Consider the following 20376-nt stretch of genomic DNA (forward strand, 5'->3'; position numbering starts at 1 on the left):
TGCTGAGCTGGGCCCCAGGACCCTGAGCCTGGGCTGAGGAGCTTCTTCAACTCTTTCTTTAAAGCTCAGGGGCCCCTTGGAAGGGGAGGAAAAACCCAAGATGGACTAAGCGGAATTTGCAGGGATGTTGTAAGCTCTAATCAGGGAAAGTGAAAGTTCTTCCAGGCAGAATTCCAGAGAAGAACCCTGGGGCCAGTCCCCTTTCTTTCTTTCTTTCTTCTTTCTTTCTTTCTTTCTTTCTTTCTTTCTTTCTTTCTTTCTTTCTTTCTCTCTCTCTCTCTCTCTCTCTCTCTCTCTCTCTCTTTCTTTCTTCTTCTTCTTCTTTCTTTTTTAAGATTTTATTTATTTATTTGACAGAGAGACAGCCAGTGAGAGAGGGAACACAGGCTGGGGGAGTGGGAGAGGAAGAAGCAGGCTCCCAGCGGAGGAGCCTGATGCGGGGCTTGATCCCAGAACACTGGGATCACACCCCGAGCCGAAGGTAGACACCTAACGGCTGAGCCACCCAGGCGCCCCCAGTGCTCTTTCTACTGGCCCTTCCCAAGTACCAGAACTGGAGGAAGGTCTGACCAGCAGACCAAAGTCCCCCTTGGCTTGGCTGCCTGCCCTTGAGGGTCACCCGCAGCCCCACTGGCCACCTGTCCCACAGGGCATCAGCGCTTCACTCCACTGCCCAGGCTTCTGGGTTCTTCCCCTTCACACTGCAAGTGTGGCCTGGAGAGAGGGCCAGGCCCCGCCTGGCTGAGGACATCCCCCTGGGCCTCAGCACTGACTCCTCACCGGGAAGCTGTGGGGTTCCCTCCGGTGCCTGGGAGGGGCAGACACAGCTGCACCCGGGAAAGGGTTGGGAGCCCCGGTTGGAGACTCTAGAGGGCTGGGGGTTGGGTCAGGACTCTGCACTTCCGGGCCGTCAGTAGGGGCGGGTGGCTTATCCCCTTGAGACCTCAATTTCCTGCCAGCACAGGGTGACATGGGATGACGCATGTGAAGCACGTAGTGTCTCCTACGCGGTGGCATTATGACAGGTTGGCTGCTGTTGATATTATGATTGTTAATATTTGACCCAACCCAAAGGTCTCAGAACCCAGCAGGGCTCAAGGAGGGGAAGCTGCTAAAGGTCAACTGAATGTTTGCCAGTGGAAGCGGCTCCATTGAGAGGAACAGTTTGTCATCGTGGATGCATTTGATCCGTGCCTTGGTGGAACTGGGCCTGGGGAAACGGATGAAAATTAAGTACTCAGTCCCTGGCTGTGGCGTGGGGATGGGGGACGTGGGCGCCAGGCCGGACCCCGGTCAGGGTTCACTGTCACTCTGACAGGTTCCCCTGCAGGGTGCTTGGGCCCAGTCCCTATCGGGAGCACTCAGGCTCACCCAGTCTGGCTCACTCCACCTGTCCCAGCGCCTGCGGGCAGAGCCCCAGCGGATTCCTGCTCATTATCGCCACCGCAGCTGGGGTGGCTGAGCAAGGCCCCTGAGGAGGGGGAGGTCAGTCTGCCGATGGCACCCTGTAGCACCTCAGATCCCAGGAAGTGGGGGTTTGGGGTGGGGCTGGCGGTGGGGAGTGGTCTGTCTGGGGCCTGGAGGGAGGGTGGAGGAACGGGAAGAGTAGTCGGGTAGGCAGCGGGAGTCCCAAGCGGTGGTGGCTTAGAGGTCCCAGTCACTGGTTATCCCCTCTTCCTCTCGGGCTGACGTGCTGCCCTGGAAGGGGGAGCTCAGCGAGCCCTGAAGTGGGAGACCCACAGAAGCTCCCCTTCCCTCAGTCTCCCCACCTTCCCCACACCTCCTTTGCACCTTCCCTCCCCTTTCCGCCCCTGCTCCCTTGTTCCTCTGCCATGTCCTTCTCTCCATCCCTATTCCCATTGTTTCTTATAGTTGCCCCACCAACCCTCTAGAGTTGGTTGGAATCCAGATCCTGCTGGTTTGATGTTAGCGCAGTGTGGGCTTTCACGAGGAAGGGGTGGGGTGGGGGTGGCTGTGGGGAGACATCTGGAAGGCCAGAGGTTGCCCTGGGTCACCCTTTGACTGGACAAAACGGGACTGACTTGGGCCGCAGAGCACCTGAATGCCGGGTGTGAGAGGGCCGTGGCCACGGGGTGGAGAGTTGCCCTGGCTATTGTCACCTGGCTATTGTCACATAGCACAGCAGCGCCATGCTGGTGAGTGTAGGATGGAATTCTTTTTAGTGTTTAAAGACCCTGAGGAGACGCCTACACTCCAGGGCTGCTACAACCCCGACCCCCTTCAAGTGTGGCCGTCTACACTCGCAGAGGGCCTGTTCATTGGCAGTGGAGCGTCAGAAGTCCCTCTTTAGTGAAAAGAGTGTCCCTGAAGGCATGTGCTTGGCAAGAAACACTGCACAGTCCCCTCTCCCTGAGCCGGAACAAGTCCAGGAACCCAGGAGAACAGTGCGTTGGGTCCAGAACTTTCTCTAATTGGTCCTGGATGCCCCACGCCATGACGTGCCTGGAGGGTTAGCGAGTCTTTGGCCATCACGTTTCTGAATCCAACCAGAGAGCAGCTTTCCTGCACGGGGTGGAGAGTGGGGCTCCCCAGGCTCCTGGGCAGTGGTGGGGAAGCTGTTTTGTGTTGCTTGGTAGTGGATGCTGTAAGTGGGGTAGCACTGGTCTCATTGTAACAGACCATCTGGTGAGGAGCTGTGGGGGGAGGCCTGCCATCGCCACTTACCTCTGGTCCTTGGTGGCCACCCACATCCCCTGCAGAGAATGACCTACCCTGCAGGGCACGCTGGGAAGAGCTGCTCGGTCAGGAGGCTACAGCACCAAGAAGGAAGGAAAGAGACCAAGAAGACGCTGGCAAGAGGTGGGGAGATGGAGGAAGGGAGAAGGAGTTCGGAGGGCAGGGAGGACAAGGGTTTCAAAGCATGGGTGGTCTGATCTGGAGTCCGGGAAGTCCCCTCACCCAAGGGAAAATTGAGCCAAAGAGAAGCTCAGATCACAAGGGGTTCAGAGAAGATGGTGGGAAGTTAAAAGGGACTTCTTGCAGGGTCTCCACATGAGCAATGCAATGAACCACATCCTGTTGTGGGGAACCCCGAATGTCCTTCTGTGGCCAAATGCTGATCAAGCCAAGACTGACCCAACCAAGGTCACCTTGCCGTAACCTGTGAAGATGTTTTTAAATGATAATTTCAGGGTCTGCCTGTAGAGAATCTGATGGAACCTGGGAAATCGTATGTTTCCAGTTTTCCCGATGATTCTGATGTACAGGCAGGTCTGGGGTCCACTGGCGCTGAGCCCTCCAGTTCCAGCTCTCTTGGTCAGCTGCGGGCAAGGGGCAGAGGAGGGACACGGAGGGAAGAAAGGACGGGGAGGCAGCTGTGGAGGAAAGTGGGGGCAGAGTGCGGGGGAGCTGACGAGTTCACTTCTCCCAGCCAAGCAGGTGGCAGTTGAAGAAGCACAAGTGGGTTTGTGAGCTTGACAAGAGTAGGAAAGGGTGGCGCAGCCTCTGTGTGGGGTCTGACGGAGAGACAGTGAGGAGTGTTTAGCGTCAGGCAAGGGTGTTCCTGTGCACCCAGGATACCCAGGCCCATGGCTGAGGCAAGGATTATCCAGGGCTCTTCTGGGTGTGAGTGACAGAAGCCCAACTCACAGCAGCTCAAGCAAAAGGAATGTATGTGCTCCTATGACAGGAAATCCCTCTCTCTTACTCTCTCTTGTTCTCTCCCCACAACCCATGTCCCTGGATAGTCTCCCTATCTCTTGGCTCTTTTATATCCACAGGGTTCTTCCATAAGAGGGAGGAGAAGAGCAGGCGTGCAGGTGGCCTCGGGCGTTAATCACTCTATCTTGAGGGTCCCAGAGGAAAGTTTTTTCCTCTGAACCTCTCAAATCCCAGAGAAAGGATTCTCAATGGTCTTGCCTCAGTCACATGGCTGAACCTGGGCCGGTGATCGTGTCTGGGGGCCTGGGTACGATGACTGGCTAGGCCCGGGTGTCCCCTGGGATGGTTGGGGCAGGGCCCTGAGGCCAGCAGCCCCAACGAAACACCCTGGAGGGGGCAGATCCCTCAAAGGAAGCTGCTATTATCGAAAGCAGAGAAGGGATGCCGGGCCAGTCCCCCCACTCATGCCAAATCCCCTTGGCCCTTTAAATCACCCTCCAGAACCAACCCCTAAGACTGAGAGCCCCAGAAGGAAGAAGAAAGAGGGGGGTGGCTGTGTGGGAAATGTTCCCACATGTTTTCCTGACACATCCTTCTCTGCTGGATGGGAGGAGGCCCCAGGCTGGCCAGTGGAGGGGGCATGCAGTTCCTCGGAGGGCTGACCACTCTCTGGCCCTTTTCCTTTGCTTGGGCCCCCGCTGGCCAGTCTGGGGGCAGCCAAGGCCACCCACAGCTTCGGGGGTGTGGGAGCCGGTCAGGAGAGGGCAGAGCTGGGCAGTTGGAAAGAGAAGCCAGAGTTCAAAAAGGCCCAGGAACAGGGATCTGGGCGGGCTTGGGAGAAGTGGGGGTGGGGGGAGGCTAGGCAGGACTGGCAGAAGCGCCCCCCAGGGGCTGCCATGGCTCCGGACCAGCTGGGCCGCACCACAGCAGGGCGTGTGGGGCACAGGTGCACAGACACACACTCTCTCTCACAGACACACACAGAGAGAGAGTGCACGCTCACAGGGGAGCAACACGGGCATACAGATGACACAGGCCCAGACACATACACACACACGACACTCACACACACAGGCCAAACATACACACAGAGACATTCCCTCAGAAGCGTGCACATTCAGAGACACGCACACATCACACTCCCGCCCATACACACACGGGATGTATGTACACCCAGAAAGGATAATAGACACCGCCCCCCAGAGACTCACATTTCTAGAGAGATGCACACACACACACACACACACTCCCCTAGACACACACACGGTCACACATACACAGATACTCAGCACACACAGAGACACACCTAGAGAGACACACACCTTCACACACCTTCACACACAGGCCCAAGGTTTTCCCCAGGCAGGGGGGCCTCCCCTGACCCCCTCATGTGCTACCAGAGAAGCCCTGGCTGGCAGGCCCCTGGGAACGGGCTCAGGACCAGGCAGGCCCCTACTGCATCCACGAGTGGCCTCTCTTGATCTGCCCCCAGGTCCTCAAGTCTGCGCCCATCCCTACCTCCGGGAGCCTCTGGGCACTGCCCACAGGCCCTTAATACCACCTGCGACTACCCCCAACCCCTGTTCCAGCCACCCTGGCCTTCTCCTGTTTACCCAGATCCCAGCCCTCTTCTGCTCAAATGCATCCCCCTCTTCTGAATCGAGTGAATTCCTGTTCATCTTTCAAAACCCAGCTCAAATGTCCCCTCCCTTGGCCCCCCCTCCCTCGGCTGGCATCACATCTGTCTGTCCCACCAAACTGGACACAACTAAGAGCAGGGCACAGGCCTGTTTTCCCGGCAGCTCAGGGGAGGGGAGGGGAGGCACTGACGCCTGTCCTGTCGGTTGAATAGTCCGGGGAAAGAATTGCCAGCATTGGCCACCTGGAGGAGAGCCTGGCCGGGACGTGCCTGGGTCATATTCGGAGGGTGACTGGCTGGGTGTGGCTCCCCCAGCGAGGCTCCGGCGTCCAGACCGCCTTGCAAAGCCCCAGCCCCGCCCCCCCCACGTTCAAACTCACACTGACACGCATTCACACGCGGGTGGGCATTGTGCCCCCTTGTCCTGGGCAGCTGGGCTGCCCCTCCCCCCGGCCACCAGTGACTCACATCCCCACCCGCCCGCGGTCCGCTTGGGCACACACAGCCTCCTTTCAGCCCCTGGGCCCCAAACACTAGCTCAGTCTTCCCGCCCCGGCGCCTCCCCTTCCCCAGAGCCGGCCTGCCCTCCCAGCCTGGCAGCTCGGCCCCACGGGGCGGCCACGCAGAGGCCTCCTTCCTCTCCGGAGCACAGGGCTCCCTGTCTCTCGTCACCCGGCTCCTGTCCAAGCCAGCCTTGAATGGCTGCCCTTTCATGGCCCAGAGCCGGGCCAGGTGCGTTCTGGGCGCGCCTGCGGGAAGCTGTAGGGCCCGGCGCCGCTGCCACTGAGGCGCGAGAGCCGGAGGGGCCGCGAGGTGCAGCCTCAGAACTCCCTCCCAGGCTCTGGTCAAAGGCCTCCTCCCAGACGCCTCTTCACCTGCGCTAAATAGCTGGCCGTGTCCAGATTGTTCCATTCCCACTTCACTGAGGGAAGAGCTGAGGCCCAGAGGAAGGGCAGCGTGCTGTGAACGGTGGGGCTGGACCCCAGTCTTGGTGGAAGAGGGGTTAATAACACAATGTACCTGATGGCATGGCACTGGGTGATGGGGTGGCCGAGCCAGGCACCCCGAAGGGTTCCTCAAATCGGCACCACGCCATGCTGGTCGCAAAGCGGCTCTGGGTTTTTATACCCAGCACCCTTCCTTCTTTTGGTAACAGGCGCCCCGCTTAGTTTTGGGGCCGGCTCGCAACCAGGCTGGGCCAGTTACAGTCCCTGATGCCCCCTCCTGCCCCAAGAGTGCGCTCAGTCCCAGGGATGGGCCTGTGACCTGCGCGGGCCAATGAGGGTCCCCCCCACCCCGGGGAGTTTCACAGTGGAACTAGGAGAGGGCCATCTCTCCTCTGACCTTGGGGATTTTGAGAGTGCGACTCAACATATTGGGCAAATGTGTCACATGCGCCCCATGCCCCTTCGCTCTGCAGTGGGAGAGACAAAACAACCCACAGAGCAAAACAGAAACAGAGTCTGAATGGGGCCAGAGTCATGGTTCTAGAGGCCTGGTAGTCAGCAAAATAGAGTCCCTCCCTCAAAGATATCCACACCCTAATCCCTAGAACCCGCGACTCTGGCGGGTTACAGGCAAAAAGGATGCAGATGTAACTAAGGTTACAGACCTTGAAATAGGGTGGCTAGCCTGGATTACCAGGTGGGCCCAATCTAATCACAAGAGCCCATGGAAGTAGAGAACCTTCTCTGGCAGAAAGCAGAAGGGATGCAGCAGAAAGGAAAGTCGGGGAGATTCCAGGCTTGACAGGAATTTGGCATGCCTTCATTGGCTCTGAAATCTAGGGAGAGCCACTTGGAGCCCAGAGACCAGAACGGGGTCTCTCCCGCTATCCCCAGCTGACAGCCAGGAAGGATATGAGGACCTTGGTCCCGCAACCACAAGGAACTGTGTTCTCCCCGGCTGAGTGAGCTTGGAAGCAGATTTTCCCCAGAGCCTCCCTATAAGAGCCCAGCTGGCCCGACACCTTGATTTCGACCTTGTAAGATTCTGAGCAGAGAAACGAGCGGGGCAGACCCAGGCTTCCGAGCTCCAGAGTGTCAGAGAATAAATCTGAGTTGTTTCAGGACATGGAGTTTGTGGTCATTTTGCTACACAAGCGTTCGGAAGAGGATACAGGCCCTAAGAACTAATGCGACACTACCTCCCCTGATGGGTTACAGGTGCCAACAATTTTCTGTTGGTGTTTTTTGTCACCCACAACTAAAGACTCCTGACTAATGCCATTGCTGTCCTCCCATTCCTTCACTGTTTCCCCCAACAGCCTCCTGCCCTCACAGGCAGGTAGGAGACAGGGCCCCGAGAACTTGAGACAGCTACCACAGCTGTCACACCGGATCCCTTCCTTCCCCACAGCAGGGCTGAGGTCAACGGAGAGAAAGCCAGTGCGTAGGAGCCAGGGAGGAGTGACTTGTCTGAAAACTTTCTAGGTGGCTTGGGCAAAGCTTGTAAAGGCTGACAGGGTCAAAAGCCTTGGGGGATGGGGTTCTGGTCCAAGATGGCGACATAGGAGTCCTGAACTCACCTTCTCCCACGGACACACTGACTCTCCAGCTACATGTGAACAGTTCCCAAGTTCAGAAACCAGCTGAGCAGTAACGACACATCAGGGGACCAACAAAATATCTAGAGTGAAAAGATAGGAAGGTCTGAGACACACTCTCATTATATACCTGACTCCTGGCACGGGGACGATTGAGAAGGAACTCACAACTCCAACTTTTCCTTGAGGAGACAAGTGGTTTGACCCAACATCTAGTACCCCAACTGGTAAGACTTGCACCTGAAGGATGGGCCCCCAAAACACCTAGCTCTGAAAGCCTGCAGGGCTTGTGTCCCTGAGACCCACGAGACTATAGCAAACAAAGAAAGAGTTTTTTTTTTTTTAAGATTTTATTTATTTATTTGACAGAGAGAGACAGCCAACGAGAGAGGGAACACAAGCAGGGGGAGTGGGAGAGGAAGAAGCAGGCTCCCAGCGCAGCAGGGAGCCCGATGCAGGGCTCATCCCAGGACTCGAGGATCACGCCCTGAGCTGAAGGCAGACACTTAACGACTGAGCCACCCAGGCACCCCCAAAGAAAGAGTTCTTAACTGGCTTCCCCCCAGGGCTCTACTATCAAAATTCCAATGGCATTTTCCCTAGAAATAGGAAAAACAACACCAAAATTTGTATGGAACTATAAAAGACCCCGAAATGCCAAAACAATCTTGAGAAAGATGAACAAGCTGGAGGCATCACCCTTTCTGATTTCAAACTATACTACAAAGTGATAGGAATCAAAACAGTATGGTTCTGGCATAAAAACAGACACGTAGCTCAATGGAACAGAATAGAGAGCCCAGAAATAAACCCACATACGTATGGTCAATTAATTTACAATAAAAGAACCAAGAATGTACAATGGAGAAAGGATAATCTCTTCAATAAATGGTGTTGGGGAAACTGAATATTCACATGCAAAAGAATAAAACTGGACCCTCATCTTACACTATTACCCAAAGTCAACTCAAAATGGATTAAAGACTTGAATGAATTACAACCTGAAACCACAAAACTTCCAGAAGAAAACATAGGGAGTAAGCTTCTCGACATTAGTCTTGGCAATTTTTTGGATTTTTTTGGATTTAACACCAAAGGAAAGGCAACAAGAGAAAATTAAACAAAGCTGGACTATGTTACCACGAAACGCAACCACACAACAAAGGAAACCATCAAACATTGAAAAGGCAATGTACAGAGTAGGAGAACATATTTGCAAATTATATATCTGATAAGAAGTTAATATCCAAAATATATGAAGAACTCATACAACTCAAAAACAAAAAAATCTGATTAAAAAATGGGCAAAGAAACTGAATAGACATTTCCCCAGTGAAGACATCCAGATGTCCAGCAGGTACATGGAAAGGTGGTCATCATCACTAATCATCAGGGAAGGGAAAATCAAAACCACAATGAGATAGCACCTCATACCTGTTAGCATGGCTCTCATCAAAAGACAAGAGATAACAAGTACTGGTGAGGATTTGGAGAAAAGGGAACCCTGTGCAGTTGGGTGGGAATGTAAATTGGCATAGCTACTATAAAAATAACATGGCGGCACCTGGCTGGCTCAGTAGGTGGAGCTTGCGACTCATGATCTTGGGATCGAGAGTTTGAGCCCCATGTTGGGCACAGAGATTACCTAAAAAAAAGGGGGGGGGCGCCTGGGTGGCTCAGTTGGTTAGGCATCTGCCTTTGACTCTGGTCATGATCCCAGGGTCCTGGGTTCGAGCTCCATGTCAGGCTCTCTGTTCAGTGGGGAGCCTGATTCTCCCTCTCCCTCTGCCCCCTCTCCTACTTGTGCTCACTCTCTCTGTCTCTCTCAAATGGATAAATAAAATCTTTTAAAAAAATTAAAAAAAAGAAAAGAAAGAAGGAAAGAAAGAAAGAAAGAAAAGAAGGAAGGAATTAAGAAAAGGAAAAGGATATGGAGGTTTTAAAAAATAAAACATGGCACTACCATATGGTTCAGCAGTCCCACTTATGGTCATTTATTCAAAGGAAATGAAAACAGGATATCCTAGAGACAGGTGCAGGCCCACGTTCATTACAGCATTTCTCACAATAGCCAAGACATGGAAACAACCTAAGTGTCCATCAACGGATAAGTGGATAAGGAAGAACTTGTATATGTACACAACTGGAATATTATTCAGCCACGAGAAAGAAGGACAGCCTGCCATTTGTGACAACATGGATGGCCCTTGAGGGCATTACTTTAGGTGAAATAAGCCAGGCAGAGAAAGACAAACACTGCATGGTATCACTTCATATGTGAATTCTTAAAAAAAAGGTCAAACTCAGAAACAGATAGAAAAGTGGTTGCCAGGGCCTGGGGAGTGGAGGAAACAGGCCGAGGTTGGTAAAGGGGTATCAACTTCCAGCTGTAAGATGAATAGGGTCTGAGAGTCTGATGTGTAACATGGTGATGATAGTAGATAACACTGTATTGTATAATTAAAATTTGCTGAGACAGTAGAAATTAAACGTTCTCACCAAAAAAAGATAAACATGTGAGCTGATGAATGTGTTAATTCACTAGATGGGGGTAAGCCCTTCACAATGTCTACCTCTATGAAATCACCATGGTGTACGCGTAATTTTATTTATTTATTTATAAATATTTAATTTATTTATTTTGAGAGAGAGGGAGAGCGCACAAGCAGGGAGGAGGGGCAGAGGGAGAAGCAGGCTCCCTGCTGAGCAGAGAGCCCGACGCGGGGCTTGATCCCAGGACCCCGGATCATGACCTGAGCCAACGGCAGCCGCTTAACTGACTGAGCCACCCAGGCGCCCCTATTTTTTATTTGAAGAGTGTGAGCCAGGGTGGGGCCGGAGGGTCATAGGTAGAGACAGAATCTTAAGCAGGCTCTACGCTCCTCGCAGAGCCCAACGTGGGACTCGATCTCAGGGCCCTGAGATCATGACCTGAGCCGGAACCAAGAGTTGGACGCTTAACTGACTGAGCCACCCAGGTGCCCCAATGATGTACGCTTTAAATATCTTGTAATTTCACATAGTCGATTATACCTCAATAAAGCTGGGGAAAAAAAGACATAGGAAATCATGATTCAGAGGAAGATTTGTAGCAACAGGACAGGAAAGGCTGGTGTTTTACTGCATGCAGACGTCACTCAGATAGAAAAACCAGGAAGGCCCAGGGAAAGAAATGAGGCGAAGGCAGTGAGCAAGGAGTTCTGGACAGAGATGTGACGCTAACTCACAGACAAATGCGGAAGACATAAAGAGGGGGTAGAAGGAAAGTAGGAAGGAACGAGGAAAGGGAGGGAGGGAGAGAAGGAAAGGAAGGAGGGAAGGGGGAAATGCCAGCTTTCGCTGAATGGCGGGAGACCGTGGTGTCTGAGCCCGAAGTTGCCCGCTTCCCTGCCCCAGGCTGCCCTCCTGCTGCTGCAACCTGCTCCCCTTCAGTTCCTTCTGGAAAATCTCAAGGCACCATCAGCATTTTTTGTTGTTGTTTCCAGTGGGTCTTTAGCAGCTCTCTGGAGCCATGTTTTCTGGAATCTACTTCTAGGGCCAAAGCTCCTCAGCCTGCTGTCCTCCCCCTCCCCGGCTCTGCTTTTCACAAGCACTGATTGAGCAACGAGGGCATACAGGCTGACTGCCAGGCGCTGGGATGGGAATGAAAGTTTCTTAGCTACGACACCAAAAGCAGGATCCATAAAAGGAAAAATTTGATAAGTTGGACTTCATCAAACGTAACTTCTGCTCTTTGAGAGACATTTGGAGAAGAATGAACAGACCAGCCATAGGCTGGGAGAAACTCTTTGCAAAGCAGCCTTCTGATAAAGACCTTGCATGTCGAGAACAGAAAGAACTCTCAAATGTAATAGAAAACAAAGAACTCAAAATTAAAAAATGAGCAAAAGACTAGAATGGATTTCTCACCAGAGAAGGTCTGCTGATGGCAAGTAATCACATGAAAGGTGTTTAACACCATCAGTCACTGGGAACTGTGAATGGAGACCACGGAGGGACACATCTAACAAAACGTCTGAATCAGCAAGACTCCCCATGTCAGGTGTCGTGGAGGACGGGAGCTCCTGGAACTCTCATACAACGGCGGCGGGAGTGGACATGGGTGCGTCCGCTTTGGACAACAGTTGGACAGTTTCTTTTCTTTTCTTTTCCTTTGTTTTGTTTTGTTTTCTTTTTTTTTTCTTCTTTTTTTAAATAGGCTCTATGCCCAGTGTAGAGCCCAACGTGGAGCACGATCTGATCCCAATGTGGATTATTTTAAAAAATTTTTTTAAAATTATTTTTTTAAAGATTTTATTTATTTATTTGACAGAGATAGAGACAGCCAGCGAGAGAGGGAACACAAGCAGGGGGAGTGGGAGAGGAAGAAGCAGGCTCATAGCAGAGGAGCCTGATATGGGGCTCAATCCCAGAACGCCGGGATCACGCCCTGAGCCGAAGGCAGACGCTTAACGACTGAACCACCCAGGCGCCCCCCAATGTGGATCTTGAACTCACGACCCTGCGATCGAGACTCGAGCTGAGATCAAGAGTTGGATGCTTAACCGACTGAGCCACCCAGGTGCCCCCAGTTGGACGGTTTCTTAATAAGTTAAACGTATACCTACACACGACCCAGCCATTCCACTCCTAAGTATTTCCCAAAGAGATCCGTCCATACGAGGACTTACACGTGAGTGCTCACAGCAACTTTATTTGTAGGAGACAAATACACCAATGGTGGTCTATCTGTACAGTGCAGGCCTCCTCAGGAATGAAAAGGGCTGAGTTACTGATAGATGCCACACAGGGATAATCACACAGTGAAAGAAGTGAAAGAAGTGAAAGAAGCCTGAGAAAAAAGGAACACAAACTGCAGGATTACATTATATATGTAAGATTCTAGAAAATGCAAACACATGTATAATGACAGAAAAGTAAGTTGCCTCACGATGGCGGAGAAGGGGGAGGGGGCGATTACACAAGGGGCCACGGAGGTTATCGGGGGTGATGGGTTGCTCACTCCGTTGCTGGTGGTGATGGTTTCATGGTGCTATCAAAGTTTGTCACGTTGTACCCTTCAGCGGTACCTCAGTCAACAGTGGTACCTCAGGAAAGCTGCTGTTTAGGCTCCGTGCCCAACCTGGGGCTTGAACTCATGACCCTGAGATCCGGAGTCGCATGCTCTACTGGTGAGCCAGCCCGGAGCCCGGAGGGATACCTCAGTAAAGCTGTTAAAGGGAACAAGAAATCAGTTGTGCACAGGCTCCCTGAGGGAATTTGTGGTTTGCGGGGAAGGCCGTGGACGCCCAGCAGCGGCCACAGCCGGGAGTCCGTCCAGAGCGTGGGGCGCTCAGGACGGAGGCCTGAATTGAGACCTAAGGCTCTGGTACCCAGGTGACTCCCACCCCAGGCCCAGACAGGACACTGCCGGGAGCAGCCCTGGCCCCCCTACCCTCTCGGAGCTCACAGGCAAGGACCCCACAGTGTGCCTGCGCTGTGACTGGATGGTGAAGGGTCTTGGGAAGCAGGGACAGAGGGGACAGGAAAATCCTCCGGGGAGTTAATGTTCCAGCAGAGGTCCCAGGAGGAATGGGGATGGGGGTGGGGAAGAGCAGGCAGGGGCCTAGTCAGGGAAGGGCCACTGGGGAGATGGAGGCAGGAGCTGGAGCCAGGAGGAGCCTGACCGTGTGTCTCCCGGGGGCCAACCCCTCCCCAGGGGTCTGCAGTGACACCCAACTTCAAGAGTCATTAGAAAAAAAAGGCAGGGATCTATTGGCCCAGATAAGCGGAAAAGGTCAGGGTGTGGGCTAGGGACAGCTGCCACCAGGGGCCCTGCGCCGCCAGCCAGCGCCCCCTGGGCCTCTTCCTGGGTGGCGCCTCATTCTGTCCCCCGCGGAGGGCATGAAGCCACCAGCACCAACATTTCAGCAACCCCAGCGAGAAGGAAAGGGGCCCCCAGCTCGGACTGGAGGCTCGAGTCCACCCCGTGCCCTACAAGCCCCTGGCAACCCGGCGAGGCAGGCGCAGGGAGAGGACCCGGGTTCCTTTACGCACCACGTGGCCAGAGGCTGACTGCCTCCCGCTTGGAGGGAGGTCAGCTCCGGCCTCCCAGGGCAGCACCCATGTCTGACTGCCGTGGAGTCCCAGGCACAGTCCACACGGTCCCCACGGATGGGCCCGCAGGGTGCCATGGCACCTTCAAGCCATCTCCGGGTGTCCGGGGGGGTGGTGGTGGTCAGGCATCCTAGGATGCAGCCTCTGCAGCCTCAGGGTCTGGGCCTCGGACCTTTCTTAGTGGTAGATTCTCCCTGAAGTCATTGTGTTGAAAGTGCCACTCTGGCCATCCCCCCCTCCCCCCCAGCCACCAGAACAACGGAAAAACATCCACATCCGGTCATCATCCCGGGTGCTGCTCAGAGGAGGGGCTGGTCTAGCCTGGCTCAGCCTCCTTTGCTGTGATGGGGTACTTGGTTTCCTTGGGGTTCTAGGACAGGCCAGTGATAACCGGGTCCCTGCCTCCCTCACTCTTTCCCTGTGTTCCCTTGGGGGTCCCACAAAAGCTCAGAAATCCTCTCCTCTTCGGCCTGGTTTTTGTGTTTTCCCACCTCCTGGCCACTCCATGCCTTCAGCGGAAGGAGGGCTCTGGCCACGGATTCCCTGCCCAGGGTTTGCACCCCACTGTCCCCTGAGCCCGTTGCTAGTACTCCCCCAGCCTCGGGCCCCTCTGCCTTGGGCCACCTGGCATCCTGTCGGTGATGCCCTGGGCACAGAAATTGTCTTCCCCCAAAGTGACCCACCAGGAGACTCCCAGTGCTGGCTCCAGCTGGGACCCCGTGCTGGGCCATTACTGGATCCTCAAGCCTCAGTGCCCCGGAGCTCCCCTGAGGCTCTGTAAGCCCTAAGATCACATCGCTCCCAAGTGGGCCCCTGAAGACTGGTGCTAGTGTCGCTCACCTCACACCCCAGCCACTTCTGCCTTCACTCCTCCTGCCTTTGACTCAGGCATTGGATCCAGGCTCTCTGCCCTGCCTTCTGCCCGCAAGCCCAGTGTCCCCTGCAAACCCAAGGTCTCGCCCTTCTGCACCTATTAAGTCACTGGGGCTGTCCGCCTGGCTTTTCCCGAGAAGATGCTGCTGCCTGAGTTCAAGGCTGACCAAGGGACCCCCTTATCTCTTAGCCCTCTCGGTGCCCCCGCCCTGGGCAGAACACAAAGTCCAGAAGGCTGGCAGGCTACCCGGGGAGCTCTCATTCCCGGGGAGCGGTGACTGCCCCCCATGACTGGCAGGCAGAGCAGCATTGTGTCTTTAAGAAGGTGGGGCCGTTGCATTTCTGGGCAGGATCCCAAGAGGCAAGATCCAAGGCACACTCAGGGTACCCAGATGTCATCCTCACTGATCATCTAATAATCTAGGAGCAAAGGTGCTGGCTGCATCCGGTAGGGCGAGGCCTGCAAGCGAAGTGATGCTGCACTCTGGGCCATGCGAAACAGGTGTGGACCGAGGCTTCTGGAGCGGCTGCCACGGTGGGGGCACACACTACCCCGTTGCTTCTGACCCGCCTGCACAGTCCCAGGTCCACCCAACATTCTGCCTCGGGCCGCACGTGTCTGCACTCTCGGGCCAGTGCTGTGCCGGCAAATGTAACAGCCAGCTCTCGGGGGGGGGGGGCAGCGCTGCGGGGTAGTGTTTCCCAGTTTCTGGGGTGTACGTATGCCCAGCGCGGCCAATTCCAAGCTATCAACATGAGGTCACCGAAGACAGAGTTGGGAAGATACGCCCGTTTCCCCCGCAAAGACACAACAGATGGAAACAACCTGCGGGACACAGATAATAGTTCGGAAGGGAGGAGTTTTCAGTATTTATTACCTTTGTAAAATAGAATTTATTTAATTGTAAGTTTATATAATTTCACTTTTGTGGATGGTTATGTTTAACAGCAGCTCACGGAACTCAGGAAAATTTGGTGATCAGCTTTTACGAGCGGGCACCAGCTGGGAATTCTCCTTAGTAGATGGGTAGCAACCCGGGGTCAGGGGCATCCGTTTGGTGTGGCTAAGCGGCCTGCAGGGGCCTGGAACGGGCACTGGGCCCTCCTCGAGTGCATGCCGAAGATGACAGCCAGCAGAGGCACAAGCTTATAAGATATGACGTCCCCAAGGCCCCCAGTGACGACCTTCGTCTCCTGCCTCTCAGCTCCTCCCCTGGTGTGGCCCTTAGATAAGACCCCGGCAGAGCTTACCGAACCCTCCCCCCTGCCCCCCGCTCTTTTTGGCCTTAACCCAGGAACCCTAGACACACCCCACCCGCCGGCCCAGCAAAGGCAGACGCCCCGGGTGCTGCGGCTCCCACTCCGCCTGCGCACTGCCACGACCCCCTGGGGTGGCCTCTCGAGGTGTGAGGACCTGTGAGAGACAACCTTCCGTACTTCAGCTGCTCCTGCTGTCGGAGGCCCCACTGAGCAAATGCGAATCTAACAAAATGACCACATCCACATCCCAGCACAGAGCAGCCCCCGGATGTTTGCGGAACGGAATCGAAATGTCAGGCCACGGTGGAAAGACCACCTGGAGCTCTGGTTCTGAGGAGCGAGGGAAGTTCTGAATGCCTTCGACGTGGCGCGTTGTTCGGGTCAGGGCCCGGGTTTGTTCACTGTCCCTGTAGCCCCATCTCTTGCACGGACCGTCGGCCTCGGTTGTGTGACCTGCTTTGGCCAACGGGAGAAGAGCAAATACGATGCAGGTAGAAACCCGAGCAGCCCTGGGGCCTCCTCTCTCTCTTGCTGAGTTGGAGCCCTGAGACCACCGGGGAGGGGGCCCAGGCTGCAGGGCGAGAGGCCTCACGGAGGAGGACTCAGACCCGAGCGAGGCCCTTGACGGCCCTCTGACCACAGACACACATCCGGGTCCAGCCAAACCCATCAGAGCTGCCCATCTGAGCCCAGCCCCGTCGCGGAGCCACATAACTGTAAAGCTAGTAAGTTGTTGTTTGAAGCCGAGACGTTTTGGGCGTAGTTTGTTACGTGCGAAGCCGAGCCAACCACTCCTCAGCACGATGCGCCACAAGCGGTTTCTGGAGAGAAGCAGATGGTCAGGCAGGCGGAAAGGCCAGCCACGCAGCTACGGGGCTGGGCTACTGGCACACTGGGGGGGCCCAGGAGGATCCCCTAGATCCTGGGCCATGGGAAGGGTAAGGCGAGTGAGGCATTCACCTTGCACACAAAATGGAAGGCGGTACCCCCAAACTGAGGAATCGAGATCAATAATACTGTAGTGCAATATTAATCAAATCAGCAAACTGTAGCTCATGAGCTGGCTGCCCATTTCTGTAAAATAAGTTTTATTGGAATTGGGGCTGGGATTAGGATTTAGCAAGCAAGGTAAGATCATACACGCACAGGGTCAGCTCTTGTTTTTATTAAAATCTTGATTTTTTGCCGTGGCATTTTTGCAGTAATCTTATTTGTGCCTTTGTTTCTTGTTTATCTCTTTTGATTTGGGCTAAATCCTTCCCAAGTGAGTGACTGACCCCTGGTATCTGATTGGAACTCAAACCTCTACCTATTATATTCCCATAGGAATATGACAAGGGTCATCATTTAAGCTGTTGTCAGGCATTTACACCTTGCTGGGAATGAAGCAAAATGAGATCCAGTTCTACTCAGAAGAAATTAGGGGGCCAGGTAACCAGAGAGCTGGGGTCAGCTTCCAGGGGAAGAAGTCATCTTCCTGAAGGCCCACCATTCTCAAAATTTCCACAGGCTCTCCAGTGCGGCTCCCTGGGTGGGTTTCACGGGCAAGTCCTAGTAGCCAGCTGTATGACCACATGTCACCATCTGGGTTTATGCGTGTGCTTGATTCTTGCCCCCGTAGGTCGTGTTCGTGTCCGACCCCAGCCAGCTCAGAGAGGCCGGCAGACAGCTGGGATATTTATGGAGAAGCTCTTGGTGTTTTACCAAAGGCTCGTGCTGGCCATCGGCCTTGGGATGTGGACGTGTGTGTGGGTGAGGGGAGTCTCCCAGGGTGTGGTGCGGAGGCCGGATGGTGTTTACTTACCCCAGAGAAACACCCGCTGTGCCTGGTGACTTCGGTGTAGTCTGACACAGAGTTGGCTACGTCCCAAATCTCTAAAAGACTTTTTCTTTTCCCGAAGTGGCCAGACGTTTACAAATCAGGCTTTAGCCCATCTGTAGGTCTGAGGGAGAAACAGCAGTTGCCTTTATACCATGGAGAAGAGGGGGGAACCCATGACTCTCGCAGTCCCTCTGGATTTCTGGAGACAGGGCTGCTCCCACACCAAGACGGGGGAAAGGCCGTGCCAGTCAGCGGCATCTGAGGAATCCGAAGGGGAGTGGATTTACTGGGGGGAACAGGAGAGATTTTTCCATGACTTTCCCCTGCTGTTCATCTGCAACCACTTTTCAGAGTTTCACTGCGGAGCGGTCCCGTTTCAGGGACCCAGTCTCTGCTTTTCCTGTCTGTCCGTATCAACAGGTGCTTGTGACAAGCCTTGGTGTTTTCTCTTCATATCTCAAGTCAGGAGGGAGAGAGTGCCTGGAGGTGGGCATTCCCAAGAAGAAGGTAGGGCCTTGCTCTCCACAGCTTTCTTCCCCCGGGACACGGAGGGGCCCACACATTTCCGGAGAATCTGGATGTGGCCTCTCGGCCAGTCACACAACCACAGAGTCCAACGCACCCGGCCTCGTGGCACTGCCGAGATCTCACGAGATTAACCCCGGATCCTAGCTGGTGACGGGTTGACGGACGTCTCGGGGGTAACCTGGCGACTTGCCTGCTCTGATGTTCTTCTGTTTACCTCCTCGGCCGGCTCGCTTGAGGAGCGAGGAGGCCCTTGAAAAATGCAACGCTTATCTGCTAGTTACGTCCAGTTGGACCACGAAGATGTCTTCGCTAAGGGCACAGCCAGGGCAGGCGGAGTGCCTAGGGCATAAGACACGATTTCCTTCCCCCACACACACAGAGCCCATACCACACACTAGTACCATCTAAGTGTTGATTATTTTTATTTCAATACTCCTGTTTTAGGAGAGGGCAGATCCTGCTCCTGGCTTGGGTGACATCGCTGGCTCTGCCAGCAAACGTCTTTGCTTTGTCCTCAGACATGGGCTCCGATGTCACCGTCCGCAAGGGGCCAGCACCGTCCTCCCCAGCGGGGACCAGTCGTTTTGCCATTGGAGCTGTTCGTGTTTGCAGTGTTGAAGGAGGAGGGCGGGGGCACGGGGCTACACTGGTCAGCCCCACGCGGCCTGCAAAACACGCGTGTGGAGGATCGGAGCGGCCGTGTCTTCCAAGCTGTGCGTGGGGCTAGATGACGCTCCTCCCAGGGACAGCAGACCTGCTGCTCAGGAGCGCGGCTCGAGCACGAGTTTCCCTTCTTCTAACTCCCTTCCGTTTTCTCCTAGCTGGCCGGAGAGAGGAGCGCTGGTGTCCACTGAGGCCGAGGCCCCCGTCCCCGGCTGGGTTTTCAGGCCCCGCTCCTCTGCACGGGCTCCCGAGACGAACAGCTCGCTGGCCGGGCTCGCGCTGCCTACCCAGCCACGTTCCCCCGCGTGTGAGGGGACAACCAGAGAAGGGCAGTGACCGGAGCCCGTGTCGTGGGGGCTGCCCGGAGAGCCAGCCTCGCCTCAGCTCCTGAAGCCACCTGGCAGCTCGCAGACAACCGTCTCTCCACATCTGTCACCTGCAGCCGCTGGCTGGCCGAGAAGGGGAAGCTGGCAGGTCCTCGGGCCACGGGCTGGTGACGCCGGGGAAGGAGCCGTCCTCACTTCCTGTAACACTGGCTGCCTGGAGAAGAAAAGCCAGAGCCAGCTGCCAGCATGAGGCAGCATCCTCACAGAGCGCCCTCTGTCCCCTACAAGCCCTTCTTTCAACGGGCTCTGAGCACAGGGAATACAGAGAACCTTCCCTTCCCCCAGGTCACCTGCTCTGTGGCCGGGGCACGACTCACGTGGCCGTGCTCTTTCCTCACAGGAAGCAGGCTGCTTGGTGTGGGGCACTCAGTGAGTTTTGCTGGCAATGGCTGTGCTGTGTGCCGAGGCCACAGGACGTGAATCTGCAGCTAGCGGAGCTATCTAGGCGCAGGCAGGGCCCCGTGGAGCCGGCGGGTGCTGCCTGTTGCTAGTGTGGCTTTTCCTCGCCTGGGCTCTGGCCTGAGGCCAGCAGGGCGAGGGCGGGCCTGCCTACCTCTCTCGGGCCACGCTGTCCCGGCCTCTGCTGGGGCTTCCCTCGGGCCCGTGTGAAGAAGCACCTTGAGCTGCACGGCTGGTGGGGACAGGGACCTGGGGCGTGGCTGTGTTTCCCAGCAGATTCGTGCCGAGAAGAGGGAGGGCCGGGCTGCCTTCCAGCCACGGCCCGTTAACCACACAGCCAGCCCAGCGGGTCTCGGGTTGACCAGAGCGCCCGCGGCTCCGGCAGGAAATGAGTGGGGCAGGGCGGGTGGGGGGCAGCACAGCGGCAGAAATGCATATATCCCGAGTGTGACAGAGTTTCTGTTGCTTGACACCCTTTGGTCCTGTTTCGCTTTTGTTTTCCTTTATTTTGGTTTATTTATTGATTTATGTATTTTTTTTTTTT

At 55.1% G+C, this 20376-nt stretch overlaps 1 protein-coding gene and 1 long non-coding RNA gene across 4 annotated transcripts in view; both read right to left on the minus strand.

Moving 5' to 3' along the window:
• Positions 1-12471: 12471 nt before the first annotated feature.
• On the minus strand, positions 12472-14268 carry LOC121104380. The gene is made up of 2 exons (XR_005836653.1): positions 13842-14268; positions 12472-13015 (listed from the first exon to the last, which is right to left on the minus strand). It is a non-coding gene; the product is annotated as an uncharacterized LOC121104380 (long non-coding RNA).
• Positions 14269-18792: 4524 nt separating this feature from the next.
• The window catches only part of ARMC9 (armadillo repeat containing 9), a 143582-nt gene continuing 141998 nt past the window's right edge, over positions 18793-20376 (minus strand). For all 3 annotated transcript variants that reach the window (XM_040639136.1, XM_040639142.1, XM_040639139.1), the window contains one exon: positions 18793-19587. In XM_040639136.1, the coding sequence (XP_040495070.1) occupies positions 19428-19587 (160 nt within the window). In that variant the 3' untranslated portion in view covers positions 18793-19427. The remainder of the gene's footprint in view (positions 19588-20376) is intronic.

Source organism: Ursus maritimus, unplaced genomic scaffold, assembly GCF_017311325.1.
Source record: "Ursus maritimus isolate PB19 unplaced genomic scaffold, ASM1731132v1 scaffold_1, whole genome shotgun sequence".
NCBI classification, from domain to species: Eukaryota; Metazoa; Chordata; class Mammalia; order Carnivora; family Ursidae; genus Ursus; species Ursus maritimus.